The sequence below is a fragment of the Heterocephalus glaber genome, unplaced genomic scaffold (assembly GCF_053883595.1).
Source record: "Heterocephalus glaber isolate CG9 unplaced genomic scaffold, H.glaber_assembly_v1.0 deba00001451, whole genome shotgun sequence".
In the NCBI taxonomy this organism is placed as follows: Eukaryota; Metazoa; Chordata; class Mammalia; order Rodentia; family Bathyergidae; genus Heterocephalus; species Heterocephalus glaber.
Window position 1 is genome coordinate 2,089,401 of NW_028258301.1, and position 17,393 is coordinate 2,106,793.

Below are 17,393 nucleotides of genomic sequence, written 5' to 3' on the forward strand. Positions count from 1 at the left end.
CAGCTAAAAAAACTATAGGTAATAGTATAACAATATTTTTAAACCACCCCAAACTACTGTTCTTAATTATGTTTAACCTAACATTAAAGAGGAGATTCTGGAATGATCAATTATTTGTTTTCTCATGATGACTAGTACATAAAATTATCTTTCACACCTAAAAAGCATACTGCAATACACATTATTGCTTATTTAAGTAGTGAAATAGGAAATACTATATTATTAGTCATTATCAGATGCTGCTTAATTTAATAACCTTACCACACTTCTAAGTATTTTTATTTCATCTGGATCATCACCACATATAAGGTTATAAGTGATTTCCAAATTAATTATTCTAAGCCTTTCATTTATATCTGTTTCAAACTTTAATGAAAGAAGAAATACATATCATTTGTATATGGCCTTTATAGGTTTGGTCTGAGTTTGCAGAATGGGAATCAATGCTGCTGTATCATTGAAAACAGTCACTTTTCAATAAAGTTATCTAAAGGATGGAACCATGAAACAATAAATATTTGGCTCAAAGGATCCAAAATGCACAAGAGTTGAATAACCTAATAGGAGACAGTTACATTAGCTGTACAAAGAATTACCAAATGACAGAATAATTAATCCTAAGGACCAATGAATTTTTTAATTTTAGGAAATCATGTTTCCAAAGCATACATCTTATGCTCAGGCAGGCTTCATGTCCATCAGCTGTACGAACTGTACACCGAGAAGGAACAGAGAAGTGGACAGTATTATATTATGGTTGTGATAAATAATTTGGTTGCACTTCTAAATTTAAAATTCAACATTAAAATATGTTGGCAGTTTTCCTTTATATGTGATCTTTCATTACTCATGTAACTAATCTGAAGATCTAAGGCATATAACTAAGATAAAATTGGCCAATATGGTACTGCTTTATGTATGTTCAAGATAAAGGATCAGTTTTTATTTTTGCTAAGAATCTGCTGTAACGATGAAATATAAAAAACATCAGAAGCCTCTATCTCCAAATATTTCCAGGAAGAATTCTGAGTTTTTCACCTATCAATTCCAGAAACTGTTCCATTATTTTCATGTTAAAAGGCAATACCTCTTTAAGTATACAATTAAATGTGTTTGAGGTCCTGGTAAATTATTTCTTTCATAGCATTGGTTATATGTAGGATTTCTTCTTAATGCTTGAAATAAGTGACGTGTAGTTGGATAAGGATTGGTGGTTTTCTACTTCCTCCCCCAAAGAGCTGATGTTTTTAGCTGGCTGTTTTTGTTTTTGTTTTTGTTTTTGGTGGGGGGAGTGAGGCTAAGAGTACAAGTCCGTATATAAAATTATTAAGTAGGCCTACACTAAAATATTTCCTTAATGGATGCGGTTGGAGGCCAGGAGAGAGGTTAGGTAGAACAATTTTAGTATAATAATATCTGTGTGATTTTTAAAAATACACAACTCTCCTTCTGTTCCTGGTCCTCCTCCCTGTATGTGCTGGTACCTCTGTAGGGTTCAGAAGCCATTTTAGAACTCAGGAAGCAAAATATGTGAGCTCCACTTGTGCTTTTGCAGGTGCTGTGGTGGCAAGGATAACCTTTGCTCACTGGCCAGCGTTACCAAGCTGTTATTTAATGTCTGTAAGGATTAAAGACAACACAGAAAATTCCAAACCCACATCCTGACACCTGAAGTTCACACAGATGTCAAAACACGTCAGTGGAACCTTAGTGTAGCAAGTGTATGTCCAGTTCTGGGCAGTTTTAATTCTTTTGAGATACTGCTGAAGATCACGTTGGATCTTCTAGACTGCTCGGGATTGAAAAAAACAAGACCCCCTTCTAGCTGTTCTGCAACCCAGCCCTGCAATTCACCGTGATTCAGTCTGAGGGTCTTTCGGGATGAGCTTGCAGCTTTGGTGCTGAAGGTCCAGTAATTTATGGGGGAAAGCCAAAACCATAGGACAACTTTCTGAGTATTCCCCCAAGGGGCTCAGAAGCCAGAGAAGCATCCACTTCATCTCAGATGGACGCCAGGGTCAGAACCTGCTGTCCTCAGCTGTCATGGGGGAGGAGGAAGGAGTGAGTGGTGGCATTAGCGCTGGGAACCGAGTCGAAGCCGCCCGTCGCTCCCGCCGCCTGCTCACCTCTGCAGAGAGCTGGGCACTCACCGGCCCGCCTGCTCCTGCTCCCGAACTGCCCTCCAGCCCCGGTCCTTAGGCACAGGTCTCCGGAACTGGCCAGTGGGGCGGCTGCCGCCTCCTCGGACCGCTGCCTGAGGGCCGAGACTGGAGAGGAGAAGAGGGGCTGCCAGGGTCGCCCACGGCTCCCAGAGCGCTGAAGCGGCGGCCCAGCCCGCTCCCCTCCCCGCCCCCGCTCCGGCTCCGGCTCCAGCACCCGCCTCCCGCCCGCGCTGCGCCCGCTTGCTCCGCTGGCGGGCAGCGCTCACACACTCACTCGAGGGCGCCGCCAAGGTTACCCGCGGGGTTGGGTGCTGGGGCAGGCTCCGGCCGCCGCCGCTGCCGCCGCTTTCCTATCTCCAGGGCCACCGAGATCCACAACCCCGAAGTAGAAGACGTTCCCGAGTTCGAGGAGCGGAATCAAGCCGGGAGACTGGCCGGCGTCCGGGCAGGGGTCGGCCTTCGCGGCTCCGGGCGCCTGGACAGCAGGGTCAGGCGAGGTCGCGGCCGCAGGCTGGGGCCGTGGCTACGGCGGGCGCGGGGGGCCTCGCTGGCCGGCTGGGGACCGCGCGCGGGGCTGCAGCCTGCCCCCAGGCGTCCGAGCCGTCCGGGCCTGGAGGGGCGCAGAGAGGAGCGGGTGACCAAACCTGTCGAGGAAACTAACTAAATAAAAGAAGACTGTTATTTAAGGCGCGGAAATTTGAAATATTTGGACAGGAAGAGAAGAGAAAAGAAACCTTAGCGAGGGGGGGGGGGGAACGCGAGCTAACGGTTTTGCAGCTCCTCCACCCCCACCCCGGGCTTTGCGCGCCCGGAGGGAGCTCTGGCTCCAGCTACCTCACCAGGGCTCCGGGGGCCGGATTTGGAGTCCGGAGAGTTTCAGAGGGATGTCTTCGCATCCCTCCGTGGGGGCTTGGGTTGTCTGTGGACTTAGCTTTGCACCCATCTCAGGCAGGAAGTTTGTTGCCTGCTCCTCACCAGGTCTCGGCGTGCATCGCTTTCCATGGAACCACCGTCTTAAAAGCAAAACAGTCTCCGGAGCTCAAGACGGGGACTTTCCCTTCTTGATCTTCTGAGAAAGGTTGCTTAGGGCAGTTAGGAAGGCTGTAAGTACGACCCTTTCTCACTACAGCACTGTGAGCTTCCAGCTCTCCTGGACAACTAGTTCTATTTCCCGGTAAAAGCCAAAAGCACCTTTTTGGAGGGGGGAACTGAGATTTCAAAACTAGTCTTGGGCCCCAGATTCTACAACGTTCGTTTGATTAAGACGATAAAGGAAATTTATCATATTGGCAAATGAATTGCTTTCCCAGGATAGAGCATGTTTTGTCAGGTACCCAGCGTGGTGTGTGTGTACACCATTGCGAGGTGCATAATGTTCATCAAAAAACTATTGATTCTCTACCGAAATATGATAAAAGACACTTTGTTCAGTGGTTTGGGGTCTAGAATTTGGACTGCGGTCCTGTGAACGCCCACATCTCGTCCCAAGCGTAAGCCTGGGTTTAGCTTACTGGGCTGGCTGAACCTGTTTCCCGAAGTGGATGCGGATCCAGTGAAGAACTGAATTAGAGAGCGCATCTCTGCTTTTCAGCCTTCGTCCTTTCTACAGCATTGTCTCCTGGGGCTCTGGACATTTTATTAATTAGCACCTACTTCCTCACTCTAAGCATCTGCATAATTTCAGACCTCTTCCCACTTCTGCTCCCAGCAAATTAGAACCCGTTGAACTCTGCAGCACCGTCCATTCCATCCTATACATTTCGGGCACATTCACTTCTTACTGAATACTGTCGAGGTTTTATGAGATTGAATAATGGCTTTTCATATTTCCAAGGGGGGACCACACAACTAATTTCTAAAATACTTAGATTAACAAAGCTACTTCCTGCAAAGAGCCAGAGTAATGTGGGGATGTTTTAATGCCCAACAAATTTTAGGCTGATGAAGAGATAGACCTTCCTCTCCCTCTATTATGCTCCGACCACCCCAGAACAAAGCCATTGCGGTATTTCTCTTGCTTTATGATAGTTCTATGCCTTTATATTTGAAATCTCTAAAGGAAAATTACTCTTCATGAGATAAAGCATATGCTAAGACATGGTGGATATTGTAAAGTCTATTAAACTAGATTTTAAATTCAGAATTGTCCAACTTTATAATTACAACTTGTAAGAAGGGTTATTTTTATTCTTTTCAGTAATGTTTTAATTCTTTTTGGTGTACTTAAAAAATATTCAGCTTAAGGAGTATTTTTATATATTGACTCTTTAAATCTAAAATACACCTTTTCCTTCAAAATCATCTTAGTTTCTTTTTTCTAAAAAAGTGTCCTTATTTCATGTTGCCATCAAAAATAAATTTCTTACTTATGGTTAAAAATGGCAGAAATTGAAGTTATGTTGCACTTAGTTTAGGAAATGTGAATTTTAGTCCAAAAAATGAAAAGGATTAAATATTTCCTCCTATATTCTTGTATATTCTCATGGAAATAAATGATTGAAAATCACTTTGCCTGCAACCGTCCTTGTTCTTGTTAGAGCAAGAAATAGAACCATGCCCTTCAATAAACCTTGATGTATTTTGTTCTTTTTGAAGTGAGGGCAGAAAGCATATGAAGCAGAAGGAGGGGACTCTGAGATAAAACATCTTTGTTCATATAGGAAATAATGAAGAAAGTATTTAAATTTAAAATGGTTAACTGCATTGAAATCCTTTGGTGACAATCTTTAATATGACAGAATAAGTAGTAGACATTGGAAAATCTTCCTGGATATTTGAGATCTTTCTGTTTCCTTCAACATTTAAAAACTTTTTTAGCTAAACAGGTTTCCAAAAAAGATTTAAAACTCCTCTACACCGGGAGGCTGAGGCAGGAGGATAGCTTTGAGTTTGAGGCCAGCCTGGGCTACATAGTGTGTTCAAGGCCAGCCTGAGTGAGACCTTATCTCAAAACAAAAACAAAAACAAATAAAACTCCTCTACAAAAATGTTTTGTGGAAGTCAAGTACCAAATGGGAGAGTGGCTTGATTATTCATTGTTAAAAGACTGTACATTCATTATTCTGTAGACCCTAAAACAGTTATGACCATGATGTGTAATTTGTACATTTTTCTTGCTCTTTTATCACCTAAAAATTGGAATTTGCATTTTATTTTAATACTCAGACATTTTGTAATTTTACATTTCTGACATACAGGGAGAAAAAGGCAGCATTACACAGTATATTTATGGTACAATTTTGGGAAATATATGACTTAATTGTTTCATTTTGTAATTTAAAAAAATCAACTAATGGGAAGCACTTTAAGGTGAAAAAATTTTTAAAAGTAGCTTCAGAGCTCACATATATTTGTCTTCAGATCACTACTTCTGAAACTTCAACTATCTGACTGAGAAAAATGGAAGACTGAACATTTGGAGAAATTCATACAGAAATTATTTCAGGTTTGATCTTCAAAAAAATGTTACTCTTATTTTGTTTTAAAGCAGAAATATTAGGCAACAAGTAAAATCTGTGGGATGGGATAAGGAGAAAGAAAAGAATAACTGAACCATAAACAGAATATATCTTTCCAAATGGTCTACCTTTACTAAGACTTAAAACATGAACTTTTAGTACAGTTCTTAGCTGTACTAAGTTGTGTATGGGTTATAGAAGAGGGAAAAATCACAGAAAAACATCATCCTGTTCTGAAAGTGTTTTAATTAGGCAAAAGAATCAGTAGCGCAAATCATTCTAAAAACAAAGCTTCCAAGTTGGATATTGAGATCAGCAAAGGAGTAACAGGGTAAACAAAGAAAGTCAAGGGAGGATAAAATATTCAGAAGAAAGCAAAGCTATTCGCAATTACATGTTAGAAATCAGTATTTTTTGCTGGTGAAAAAAAATGTTGCTTAAATATATCCTGTAGTGAGAATTCCACTTACTGAGTTTCAGAAGATTTAACTAGCTGCTTAAAACATGAAAGAAAACTATATTAAGGACCAATATTAAAATAGTTAAGGCAGCCAATCAATTAACTGACAAAGAAGAGGCAATGTGGGAAAGCCCTCCCCATACTCAACGCAGATTTGTGGCTCCCCCGACCCCATTTGCCTCCATCAGGCTAAGGACCTCATTCCTCCCATAGAGCCTGGCCAAGTCAAAGGCAGTGTCCCCCTTATGGTTCTGATGCCCCACATTGCTGGCTGTGTGCTTCAAAAGGAATTCCACCACCTGGAGGTGACCTTCTTTGGCAGCCAAGTGCAAGGGTAGGTTCCCTTCATTATCCTCGATGTTAACATCAGCTTGAAACTCCAGCAAAGTCTGTAAAGTGTCCAGGAAACCTGCTCTGGCTGCATCATGAATGACAGCAAAACCAGTTCGGTCTTTCAAATTGGGATTAGCACCTCTAAGTAGTAGTCTCCTGGCAATCTCAGGATTTCCAAGTTTCATAACCTAGAAAAGAAGTAAAAACAGTAGACTCCTTCAAGTGCTCATGCTACAGGAATACTTAAAAATGTCTCTCTGTCCTATTTAAAAAGTAACTAGTTTTGATGGTGTGTTTGGGGAAGATTCCTAGTACAAGGTCTGAACAGCTCAGTTGCAACCAAGAACTGGTCAATAAAAGTAGAAGGAAACTTCTAAAAATTGAGCTTCTTTAATAGAATATCTTAAATGGGCCCAGAAGTTGGATAACTTGATCAATAAAATAAAATTTATGCAATTTGTATAAATGTCACTGACAACTCAGTTCTTTATTTCCCATGGAAAGTTGTGTTTCTTTTATAAATTAATACATATAAGAGAAACCGAATTTGTGACTTAAATAAGAGTCTATTTCCTTTTTAATGCTCATAAAATGTGCCAGAGGTATTAAGTCTGGAAAATCAAATGTGAGTAAAATTTGTTTTCTAAATAGCTACTGAAAACAAATGAGGATGGTGAATTTCTTTAAAACCCCAACCAAGTGTCACCTAGTGTAAAACTGCTCTATTAAAAATATAGACTTAATATTTTCTTAAATGATTTTTACAAGTTCCCTCCAAATAGGTATAGCCCCAAGTTTCCAAGTGTTTTTTAAAAAAATACTTTTTTCTTTGTAAGTCCTTCAATGTTGACTACTAGATATATTCACTGCTTAGAATCCTTCATTGTAAATTATTTAATGTTACTGATTATGAAGGCACTAAGTAAACCAGAGTGTTCTACATTGCTTATTATATCAATTTATCTAAAACTAAATTCATGATATGCCTTGTATTAGATAGGAAATGATTATAGAACAAAAATTCTTGCAAAGAATGAAACAGTCATCCTATATTACTGTTCCTCAAAGTTCTAACTAACCTCTTGATTTTTAAATGAGCAAAAGAAAAACATAAAATATTTGATGTGTGTTTTGGGGTACAGACAGCTTTGTTTTAATATTTGAACCCATTTAATATTCAACTGGCAATTCTGTCATTTCCTTTTGCAGTTACTATAAGCATTTAGGAATAGCTATTTGTAAACTGCCAATACTGTAAAAGTCAAAATGTAGTATTAACATTTTTAAATCAACATGCAAAATAGTTAACATCACAAAGACTTATTTACTGTTGTTTAAATGTATTTCACTTTAATAAAAGTATCTGTTAATCTCTCATAATTAAAAATCTTACAGAACAGCACGCAAGTTATGAAATAGATATATAATTTTGTGAAAAATATTATTCTTATGAACATGCCAGAAATGTTCAGCATTTTAACTGATGTATTTATATGTAGGTATATTCACAATAATTAAATTTATAACAAATAGGATGCATAAGAGACACTCAATGTTTATTAAATTATAATCCATTGGAAAATACATACAAAGCTGACTTATCTCTTTAAAATGTTTGTTTAAAAAATTTTGATCACAATCACAAATTAGTAAAATATACTTAGAATGAATAATATTCTAGAAATCCAAAGTATATAGATGGTCAAGATATTAAGTTTCCTCAATGCTAAAACCCTGTGAACTTTTAGCCCTTCTTTTAGGGCAGTGGTAAAAATGACACATAATTTATTTTTTAAGAACTTCAATGAGATACACTTCTGGTTATTATAAATTAAAAAGTTCTAATTTTTGTCACCATTCTTTCTAATGACTTGGTCACATTTAAGGACTTAGAATAAGAAAAACAAAAGACTGATACATTGGCTCTTTGCAAGCAAATGTAGGATTAAGGCCTTTGATATTATCCTGCTTGAAAAATTTACACTAGAAAGCAAAAGTTTTTGCAACTGTGTTAAGTAAACATAATTACAGAAGAAAATCTGCCATTTTTTCAGAAAATAATAGTAATATTAGAAATGGTTTTGAAAAAAGTTCTTTCTTATTACACAACTTCAGAGTCAGGAGTATGGATACTGAAAAATAAGCCTTCAGACTCCTGTTTGTGTTTCATTGTATGTACTAAGACTAAGCCACAGTGAATGCTATTATCTTGATAAGTATGTTTAATATAAACAAGAGGGCAGAGTTCTATTAAAATGTTTGTCAAACCTTTTTAAAAAACAGCATTAACTGTCCAATCTTCCTGTTCATCAGAAGTCCTGTAAGATCTTATTCTCAATATAGGTGAGTGGCTCATGCTTTGTGAGTCTGATACAATCTTTTTTGGCTTTTCAATAGGAAACTTTTCAATATATTAAATTTGTGGCATTAATATAATCACCAAACCTGTTCAAAAGTTCTAGGTGGAAAAAGAAAAAGAAATCCTTTCTCTACTTATTTTACATAAAACGACAATATAAATAATTTAGCATCTATGCGTAGCTTCCTTAATACTGAAATTTGTGTAAGGCCAGTGCATTCTGATTTAATATGTACAGATATATGAACTTTGTCATCTCTCTGGTCATTTAAACTTCTAATTCTTTTAACCAAGCCCCTTAAACCAAGCTTTTCAAAAGCCTTCTCTCCAGCTTTCATAAACAGCTTCTGAGTAAGAATAGCTCATAAGAATATCATCAGAACTCTGATAATGCAACTATTTTAGATTACTTTTCCATTTTTCTGTTTCTAAGCCTTTCAACTAAGTTACATGATAACGTCTGGAGGAGAAAAAAATTTATCAGGTACATACTTGGCAGCTGGACATGTGTCAGTTGTTGCCTGTAAATCTAATTACTGAAAATTAAAGCATACCACCGCATGACCAAACGGACAAAAACACTACAGCTCAGCTCTGATTATAAAATTCAAGTTTTTATTTTTCACTTCTGAATGGGTAAATGGTATTATATTAACTGTGAAATGCACATCCTGTCCCCATGCCCAGGCCATCCATTCCAAATGAGGAAAGGTAGTTTGTCAAAACGTGAAGAATTTGGGGGGGGGGGGGGAAGAAACTTGTTAGTAGTCAAGAAAATTAACGTTGAAGTAAAATATTAGGGGCAAAGTACGTGAAACCACTAATGGCAGTGTATTTACTTCAAATAATAATCATAATAATGTATTTACAGAACCGTCTAAAACAAAACAAAACAAACAAACAAACCTCGGCACTGCTGTGATTACTTAGAAATCCACACCGTCACAAAAACATTCCAAAAATTAAGACCAAACCTAGAATCCTCTTGATATCGAGGATGTTACTGGATTCGACGAGTTTGTTCAAAGTACGTCATTTTGGGGAGTTGGATCCACTTAAAGATATAAAATATGGCAACCAAGTAGGTTAAAAACAGTGAAAATCTGTATTCCTGAAATCTAAAAAGCTGTCATTTTAGAAACCCGGTCAGGTAGGCAACAATATTAACCTTTTTTCCCACCTCTCTGGATACTAACCTGCAGCGCAGTTCTTCCAAATCCATTTTGTGCATTGACGTTTACATTATTTTGCAACAAACTAGTAAGTTGCTCTAGGTCCCCCCTGGCAGCTGCGGACGCCAACTCGTTCCCCCACGGCTCGGCCATTCTTCAGGGTCCTGACGATCGGGAAAAGATGAATTAGTTGTTTTTCTTTCTCCCTCTTCCTCTGCTTCTAACTAGGCTGCATGATGGCATCGGAGACTGACAGAAGGACTGGGATGGTTAATCTGGAGTAGAGCTTGGTAGTAAATACTAGTAAGATCTGCCTGCCAAAAGCCCGCCCCTCGATTCACACGTGATTATTCAGCAAAACTGAGCCATTGGAGAGGGGCTCTTTTCTTCGCTTTTTACCATAACCCCTATGAAGAATTCTGGTGATCCAACAGACAGACACACAGACATTCCTGGTTAATTACCCTGGGGGTGAGATGCCGGCAGAGCTGTCACGTACCTAAGCTACAGACCTCTGCGAGGAATGCGTGTGGAGACTTAAGGGACTAGGTCAAGGCAGAAATACCGCGGAAGAAAAGGCATGGGGGGGGGGCATTAACCCACCCTCGATCGCGGTGGTGAGTTGGGCCAGAACTTCGGGGGCAGGTTCTCAGAGGGGCTCGGTTTCCATTCGTCTCGCTGAAGGGATAGTCCCGAGCCCTGTGCTGCAGTGGCTGTATGCTGACGTGCTCCGGGGGTTAAAGACGATTGCCAAAGGCAGATGGGAATAGCAGTTCCTTGGCCCTTAAATTACAGGTCCTGGCGACTCGCCAGCGCTGTCGGCTTCACCAGAGCAGCTGCGGTCTCGTCCGGGCCGAGCCGCGGGCTAGCGCCGCGCTGCAAGGCTCGGGAGCCCGCCCGCCCGGCTGCCGCAGCCCCGCCGAGCCTGCGCGGCCGTGGGAGCCGGGCTCGGCGCCCGTCTCCAGAGGCTGCGGGGCGCGCGGCAGGGCCCTGGCAAGCCCGGCATGTCGGCCCCACCGGGTCCCCGGACCCCGGCAGCCCGAGGACGCGCGCGAGCGACGCGGGCGGCGTCTAGGGGGCCCAGGCTGCTGAGGCAGCTCGCGGCAACATCGCGGCTGCAGCGGGCAGCTCGCCGGTTACTTCCCGCCTACGACTGGGCTCGCTCAGGCTTTCCGCTGGAGGCACTCATTGAGCCGCGCCGCAGCCTCTTCCTTCCTTGCCCGGTTGTCCGGGGGCCTCCGAGGATGGGGAGGGTCCCAGGAGGCGCAGGCCGGCCTCCGCGGATGGGGAGTCGCCGCAGTTCCAGGGCGCAGCTAGCCCGGCCGGCCTCTTGCCGAGCGCCCAGCAGCTTCGGCGCCCCGTGCCACTTCGCCAGGCGTCCGCGGTCTCCCTGTGCCGCCGACAGGGCAGCGGCTGCCAGCCAGCTGTGTCCCGGAGCCGAAGCGGTCGGCTCGCTTCCTCCCCAGCGCAGCGCCGCCGGTGACAGTCTCTTTTGTAGTGAGTCCCCCAAAATCGCTAGTCCCCGCTCCCTTCCCTTACAGGCACTTGAGCGTCGTCTCCCTTTCAGATCTTTTCCTTCCCTCCCTCCCTCTCTCGCTCCTGTTTTCCCGCTGAAACAATTGCTGCTTCTGTTGCCTCTGCAGAGATGGTGCTGGTTTCTTCTCTCTTTTTTTCCGACCTCATCAGCTTTTTTTGAAAAGAAAAAAATTGAGCGCTTTTTGAGTTGAAAAACCCGCCCCCATTTTAACGGCAGAGTTTTAAGGAGGCTCCGAGGAGTTACAGCGCCGCGGGAGCGGGAAGGCCGGGCTCCGCCCCCAGCCCAGGCGGCGCTCGCGCTAAGAGCCCCGCAAGCTCCGCCCCCCGGCCCCGCGCCCGCCCTCCCCCCTCCACGCTCCAGCCTCCCTCGGTCGGTCTCGGGCTCCCGCTTATCAGTCCCGCGGCCGGGCCCAGCCGGAGCCGGGTTTTGGCCCCGCGAAGCAGGGTCTGCCTTCTTCCCGGGGGGTGGGGAGGAGGACTGGAGTCTGAGACGGGAAACCCCGGGCCGTCCGGAGCCCAGCGGGGACGGGGGAGGGGTAAGGGCGGTTGTTAATTGAGTCAGCTGGGCAGAGCTGAGAGCTGAAGGCGAGCTGGCGCGTAGCTAGCCTCTGTCCGACCGCTGTGGGGCAGGTCTGCCCGCCTCCGCGCGCTGCAGCCAGGCTAGCTAAATTCGAGCAGCCGGGCCTGCCGCGGCCGCCTCTGCCTCCGGGCGCGCGCACGGTGAACTCGGCCTCGCACCTGCCAGACCATCGCGGAGGGCTGCGGAGGTGGCCGTGGTTTGGGCGAAAGTGCTGCGGTAGAGCCACGTAGACTCCAGTTTTATGAAAACGTAGAACGTGTCATAAGAAATCATAATGTACCCTGAAATGTTAAAAGTTCCAGGGGCTAAAAAATGTGAAATATTCCTATTGGAGAAATGGGAGAAAAGCAGTTTTAAACAAAACATAAAAGAAGTCTTGGGAAGTGTTTTCTAGAAGCTATATGTTTGTTGTTGAAGTCCTCTCACAATTTAGATGGGCTTGGTTTTGGAGGGTGGATGTGGGGAGGGTGATCTCAGCATAAAGCCTCTGTCCTCAATCATTGATTTCAATAGTTGGACACCAATTCTCTGAACTTTTAAATTCTTTTAGCTATGTGGAATTAACTAATTGTTGCTTTTTCTGTATTTTTATGCTCTTAAAAATATGAAGCATGGTTACAGTGGTCAAAATGAAACCAAGCCCCCTCCCCAAAAAAGATAAGTGGCCTAATTAGAACCAGCTTCTGGCTCGTATATCCTCAAGCTACATCTGTACCTAGCTTCTTGAAGAAAACTGGAACTATTAACAAAACACCAGAAACATCTGGATTGCCAGCTAGCAACAGACTGGCCCTCAGGTAGAGACAGCAGAAGCTGGGAAGAATCTGGCCATGTTTTCTTTAACTGAATTGTTTGTTTGTTTTTCTTCTCTAACTGAACTGTTAAGAAAAAAACCCCAGCTCTTTTCTGAGGTAACTAAAGCTGAGTTGTGAAGCAAGTGGGAACCACAGCACAGGAATTAACTCCTCTTTTTTTAAAGCATATATTTAGACATTTCAAATAGAACATTTAGGATTCCATTTATTCCAATAATAAATAATAATTTACTTTTGATTATTCTGGAAACTAATTTTTTTAGTACAGCTGGAAAGTGTGATCATATAGTAGCACTGTTGGATGAATAAGTGATAATGGACAGTCCAATTTATAAAAATTGCTTTCTAGCACTTACTATGGTTTCTTGATTACAGAAAATACTGAAATGAGAAAAAATGAAATTGTACTTTTTAGGTAAGGAATAGATATACATGTGCACATCTAATCAGGAGGATTGTTTCGAGTTCAAGGCCAGCCTATGCTACATAGTGAGTTCAAGGCCATCCTGGATACATAGTGAGACTCTGTCTCCACTCCCGCCCCCCCATAGATATGCATGTGTTAGAATTTTCATGAAATAAACTACTTTTTGCTGAATAACTAAGTACAATTCATAGTAATTTAGTATTATAGTATTGTACAGTTATAGAACTGAAGAGTTTTAAAGGTCTTAAGCACTGAAACAATTTTGATGTATTACTACCCTGCCTCATATGAATATGAAAAATACAAAACCCAAAAATAAAAGTAAAAAAGCCCAACAAAGTTCTGTGTTTTTTTCCATGATGACTATTTCAGTTGGTTTTGCTGAAATATTAAAATCTTTGGGGAAGTTTTGGGTTTTTTTAAAATTCTGGTTTTGCTGGTGCCCTAAAGGGCATGATTATTCTGTCTGTTGTGCTATTGTGTAAACAAGAAGTGGCAGCACAGAGGCTATAATCTTGCTCAGAGTGTAACTGAGCATTACCAAGCACCACCAATGACCATATCATATTTATTGTAACTCACTGAAGTAGATTTAAGAGTTGTTTGCTCTCAATAAGGTTATATTCTAACATGGTGTACAGGAAAGGTTCACAGTTAAATACAATACTCTATTGCATTGATAGTAGTGATTTCTCTTTTAACATCACAGTGATATGTCCCTGAAGTATTGAAAGAAATACTTTAAGTTGGATATTGAGTACTAATAGTCAGGGAACCTTTGTCTTCGTCAGTTCATAGTCATTTTAAAGGACTTGCAGAATATGGTTTAGTCAAATTATTTTGTGTTTTTCTCCCATTGACTCTATGTGCACAGTTGCTAAATGACTAACTTTGGGAAATGTGTATGAGGTAATTACAATTTATTAACCAGGTCCCAAACTCTTTCTCATATTTATAGATAAAGGTGGGAAAGAGACCCTCAGAGGGCCTTTTTATTCTACTTGTGTCTTTGGCATTTTATTTCTGAGATTTAGTAGGATTTTTCATATGGCTGCTCACACCACTATGAAAGTCCTTTCGTAAAGTAAGAAAAAAATGCCCAATAGTAACTCAAAAGCTTAAACATAATAGCAACAATTAATATTTATATCTTGTTACATGGTTATAGAATGATACATACATTATTTAATCTTTACAACTCTGTGAGGTAAATGTGATAACCATATTTTTCAAATGAAGGAATTAAGGCTGGTAGAGACTGAGATTTAAAGTCAGCAGGTACTGGACAAACTTAGATCTTAAATCCTCAAATCTTATCCCCTTTTTTTTGGTACCGGGGATCAAACTCAGGTCCTTCTGCTTGTAAGGCAGGCGGTGGAACCACTGAGCTAAATCCCCGGCCCTCTTATCCCCTTTCTATTGTTTAATAAGAGCCCAGGATCAGCCACTGACTCTTAACCATTAAATCATTAGATGAAATAATGATCACTTAAGTTTGGATCTAGCTCAGTAGTAGCGTTAGTGTTCTCATGAATTTTATTATAGGCAAGAAGTATTGCTTTTAAAAACATTGATTATCTCAATCAAAGGATCAAAGTTAATACCATCAGTAATAAATCATGTTGATAACATGTGGCCCTGATATGATGATGACACATCACGTAGTATTCTTCCTCAAAATCCATAAAGTCAGTATAATTCCCAAGAAATACTAGGCAAACCCAAGTTGAGGGACATTCTGAAGACTTCCTGACTTTTCAAAGGTGTCAATACTGAGAAAACAGCCAGGTGTGGTGGTGTATGCCTATAATACCAGCACTTGGGAGGGTGAGGCAGGAGGATTGCCATGGGTTCGAGGCCAGCCTGGGCTACGTAGTGAGTTCAAGGACAGCCTGAACTACACAGTGAGACCCTGCCTCAAAACAAAAAACAAAACAAAACAATAAACATAGAAACTCACAAATTGGAAGACACGTCAGAGACTTACTAAATGTAACATGGTGTTCTAGATTGGCTCTTGGAACAGGTGAAGATATAAGAATAGAAGTAAAGTCTCTAGAATTTAATATTACTGTATTGTAGCAATGTTAATTTGTTAGTTTTCATAGATGTACCATGGTTTTGTAAGATGGTAACATTAGAGGAAGATGGGTAAAATGTTTATAGTAATATTTTATACTATATTGGAACTGTTCTATAAATTCAAAATGATTTTCTATAAAAATTGAGTGACATAATTACAAATAAGTCTCATATATATATATATTTTTTGTTGTTGTTGTTGTTGTTACTGGGGATTGAACTCTGGACCTTGCACTTGCAAGGCAGGAGGTGGAACCACTGAGCTAAATCCCTGGCCCATTCTCATTTATATTTTTATCTATATCTATACCTATATCTATATTTTTTTGTACCAGATATCGAACTTGGGACCTTGCACTTGTGAGGCAGGCAGTGGAACCACTGAGCTAAATCCCCGGCCCTCTCATTTATATTTGAAAGAAAGACGAAATAAAAATCTCCTTTAAAAGGCTAAGAACATGGAGATTCCATAAGAAGATCTGTATTTGAATTAGGCTGAGCTCCACAAATTATTGCATTGGACCACTTATGAGAATGGCTACATTAAAATTATTTTCATAGTTCTTATAAGGATAAAGAATTCCTCTACATTTCTATTTTCTCTTCTTTTTCTTTCTTTCTTTTTTTTTTTTTTTTTGGTACCAGGGATTGAACTTGGGTCCTTGTGCTTGCGAGGCAGGCACTGGAACCACTGAGCTAAATCCCCAGCCCTACATTTCTATTTTCTTTGTGACACTTTAGTGAAATTGTTTCAAGGAAGGCATACTGGAGAAATGAAAAATGAATTTTTCAACTTAATATTTGATTTTCTTTCCTTTTCTTTGCATTGGATAGTTATTCTGGATACTGGATAACCAACCATGAATAAGATTATAGGGAAGATATAGTCTCTTCAAGAACTGTATAAATTTATTGGCACAGAGGGTAATAATACAGTACAGGGAGACTCTAGGGCAGTGATGGAGAACCTTTTAGAGCTTTCAGTGACACAGCCTGCTGTGGCACATGTGGCATAGGTTCACTACCATTGCTCTAGAGTAACTGGAAAGAACATTGGTTTTGACTTGGCTTTGAGTCCCAGGTCTGTCACTCTGTAGCATGACCTGGGTAGATTCTTATTCTAAGAGTAGTGTTTTAGTCTGTAAAGTGATTGTGAAGATTAAATTAAATGAGAAATAATGTGTATAAGGTATCTGTACATATTAGACACTTAGTAAAATAATAGATTCAAAATTATTAATTACTATACTCTGTCCGCAAGACTTTGCATGTATGAACTATGGTGAATATAAGAGCACATGGGATGAAATGGTTTATAATATCTAGGAACTCAACCTTTAGGGAGAGATAAAACATGCAGATGAAACAATTAGAGAAAAATTACAGAATTTATCAGATCATTAAATTGTGTAGTAAAGATACCAAAAGCCATAATAGAGAAATATCTGTTGGCTTAAGAATTATGAAAGAGGTGGCCCTAAGAAAAGTATTTAGGAACTAGCATAAAGAATAACAACAACTAATATGGTAGGAGAGTTTTAAGGGTTATGATAAGTTTTCACAACATTCAAAATCACTCTAAGTTTTTTTAGTCCCATTTTGGAGAAAAGAAATAAAGGTTTTGAAAGAGTTAATGTTAGATCTCAAACACAAGAACGCTGAGTATGAAATATATGTTGGTTTTTTTTATAAAGATAATATGTATTTTTCATGAATTTCATAACTGTTCTCTCATTTACTACCTGAAATACTACTGTCAGAAGCAGAAGTCAGATTCAAGTGACTCACCCAAGTTTCTACAGGCAACCATTTGGGAAATCAGTACTAAAGATCATATGCATGAATGTCTTAGGACATTCTTCCTCTCTTTCTACATCATGACATCGGTTTAACTTCCAGATGGAGAGATGGGAGAGAGACAAGGAACAGTGCAGAATCTGAATGGGTTCTGAGGTATCCACACATCTCATATAGAAAAAATTATTAACGTTTCAGAGCTGCATTAATCC

General features: G+C 40.7%; 1 protein-coding gene across 3 annotated transcripts; it reads right to left on the minus strand.

Moving 5' to 3' along the window:
* Positions 1 to 5,846: 5,846 nt before the first annotated feature.
* Positions 5,847 to 11,765, minus strand: Cdkn2c (cyclin dependent kinase inhibitor 2C). 3 transcript variants are annotated; one of them, XM_021247993.2, is made up of 3 exons: positions 10,444 to 11,765; positions 9,969 to 10,108; positions 5,847 to 6,601 (listed from the first exon to the last, which is right to left on the minus strand). In XM_021247993.2, exons 2-3 carry the CDS (start codon positions 10,095 to 10,097, stop codon positions 6,224 to 6,226), a joined length of 507 nt encoding a protein of 168 aa, XP_021103652.1. In that variant the 5' UTR covers positions 10,098 to 10,108; positions 10,444 to 11,765; the 3' UTR covers positions 5,847 to 6,223. The 3 variants fall into 3 exon arrangements, with proteins under 3 accessions (XP_021103652.1, XP_004869329.1, XP_087070869.1); XM_004869272.4 differs by having other exon boundaries at positions 10,548 to 11,763; XM_087214743.1 differs by lacking the exon at positions 10,444 to 11,765 and having other exon boundaries at positions 9,969 to 10,371.
* Between the last annotated feature and the right edge of the window lie 5,628 nt (positions 11,766 to 17,393).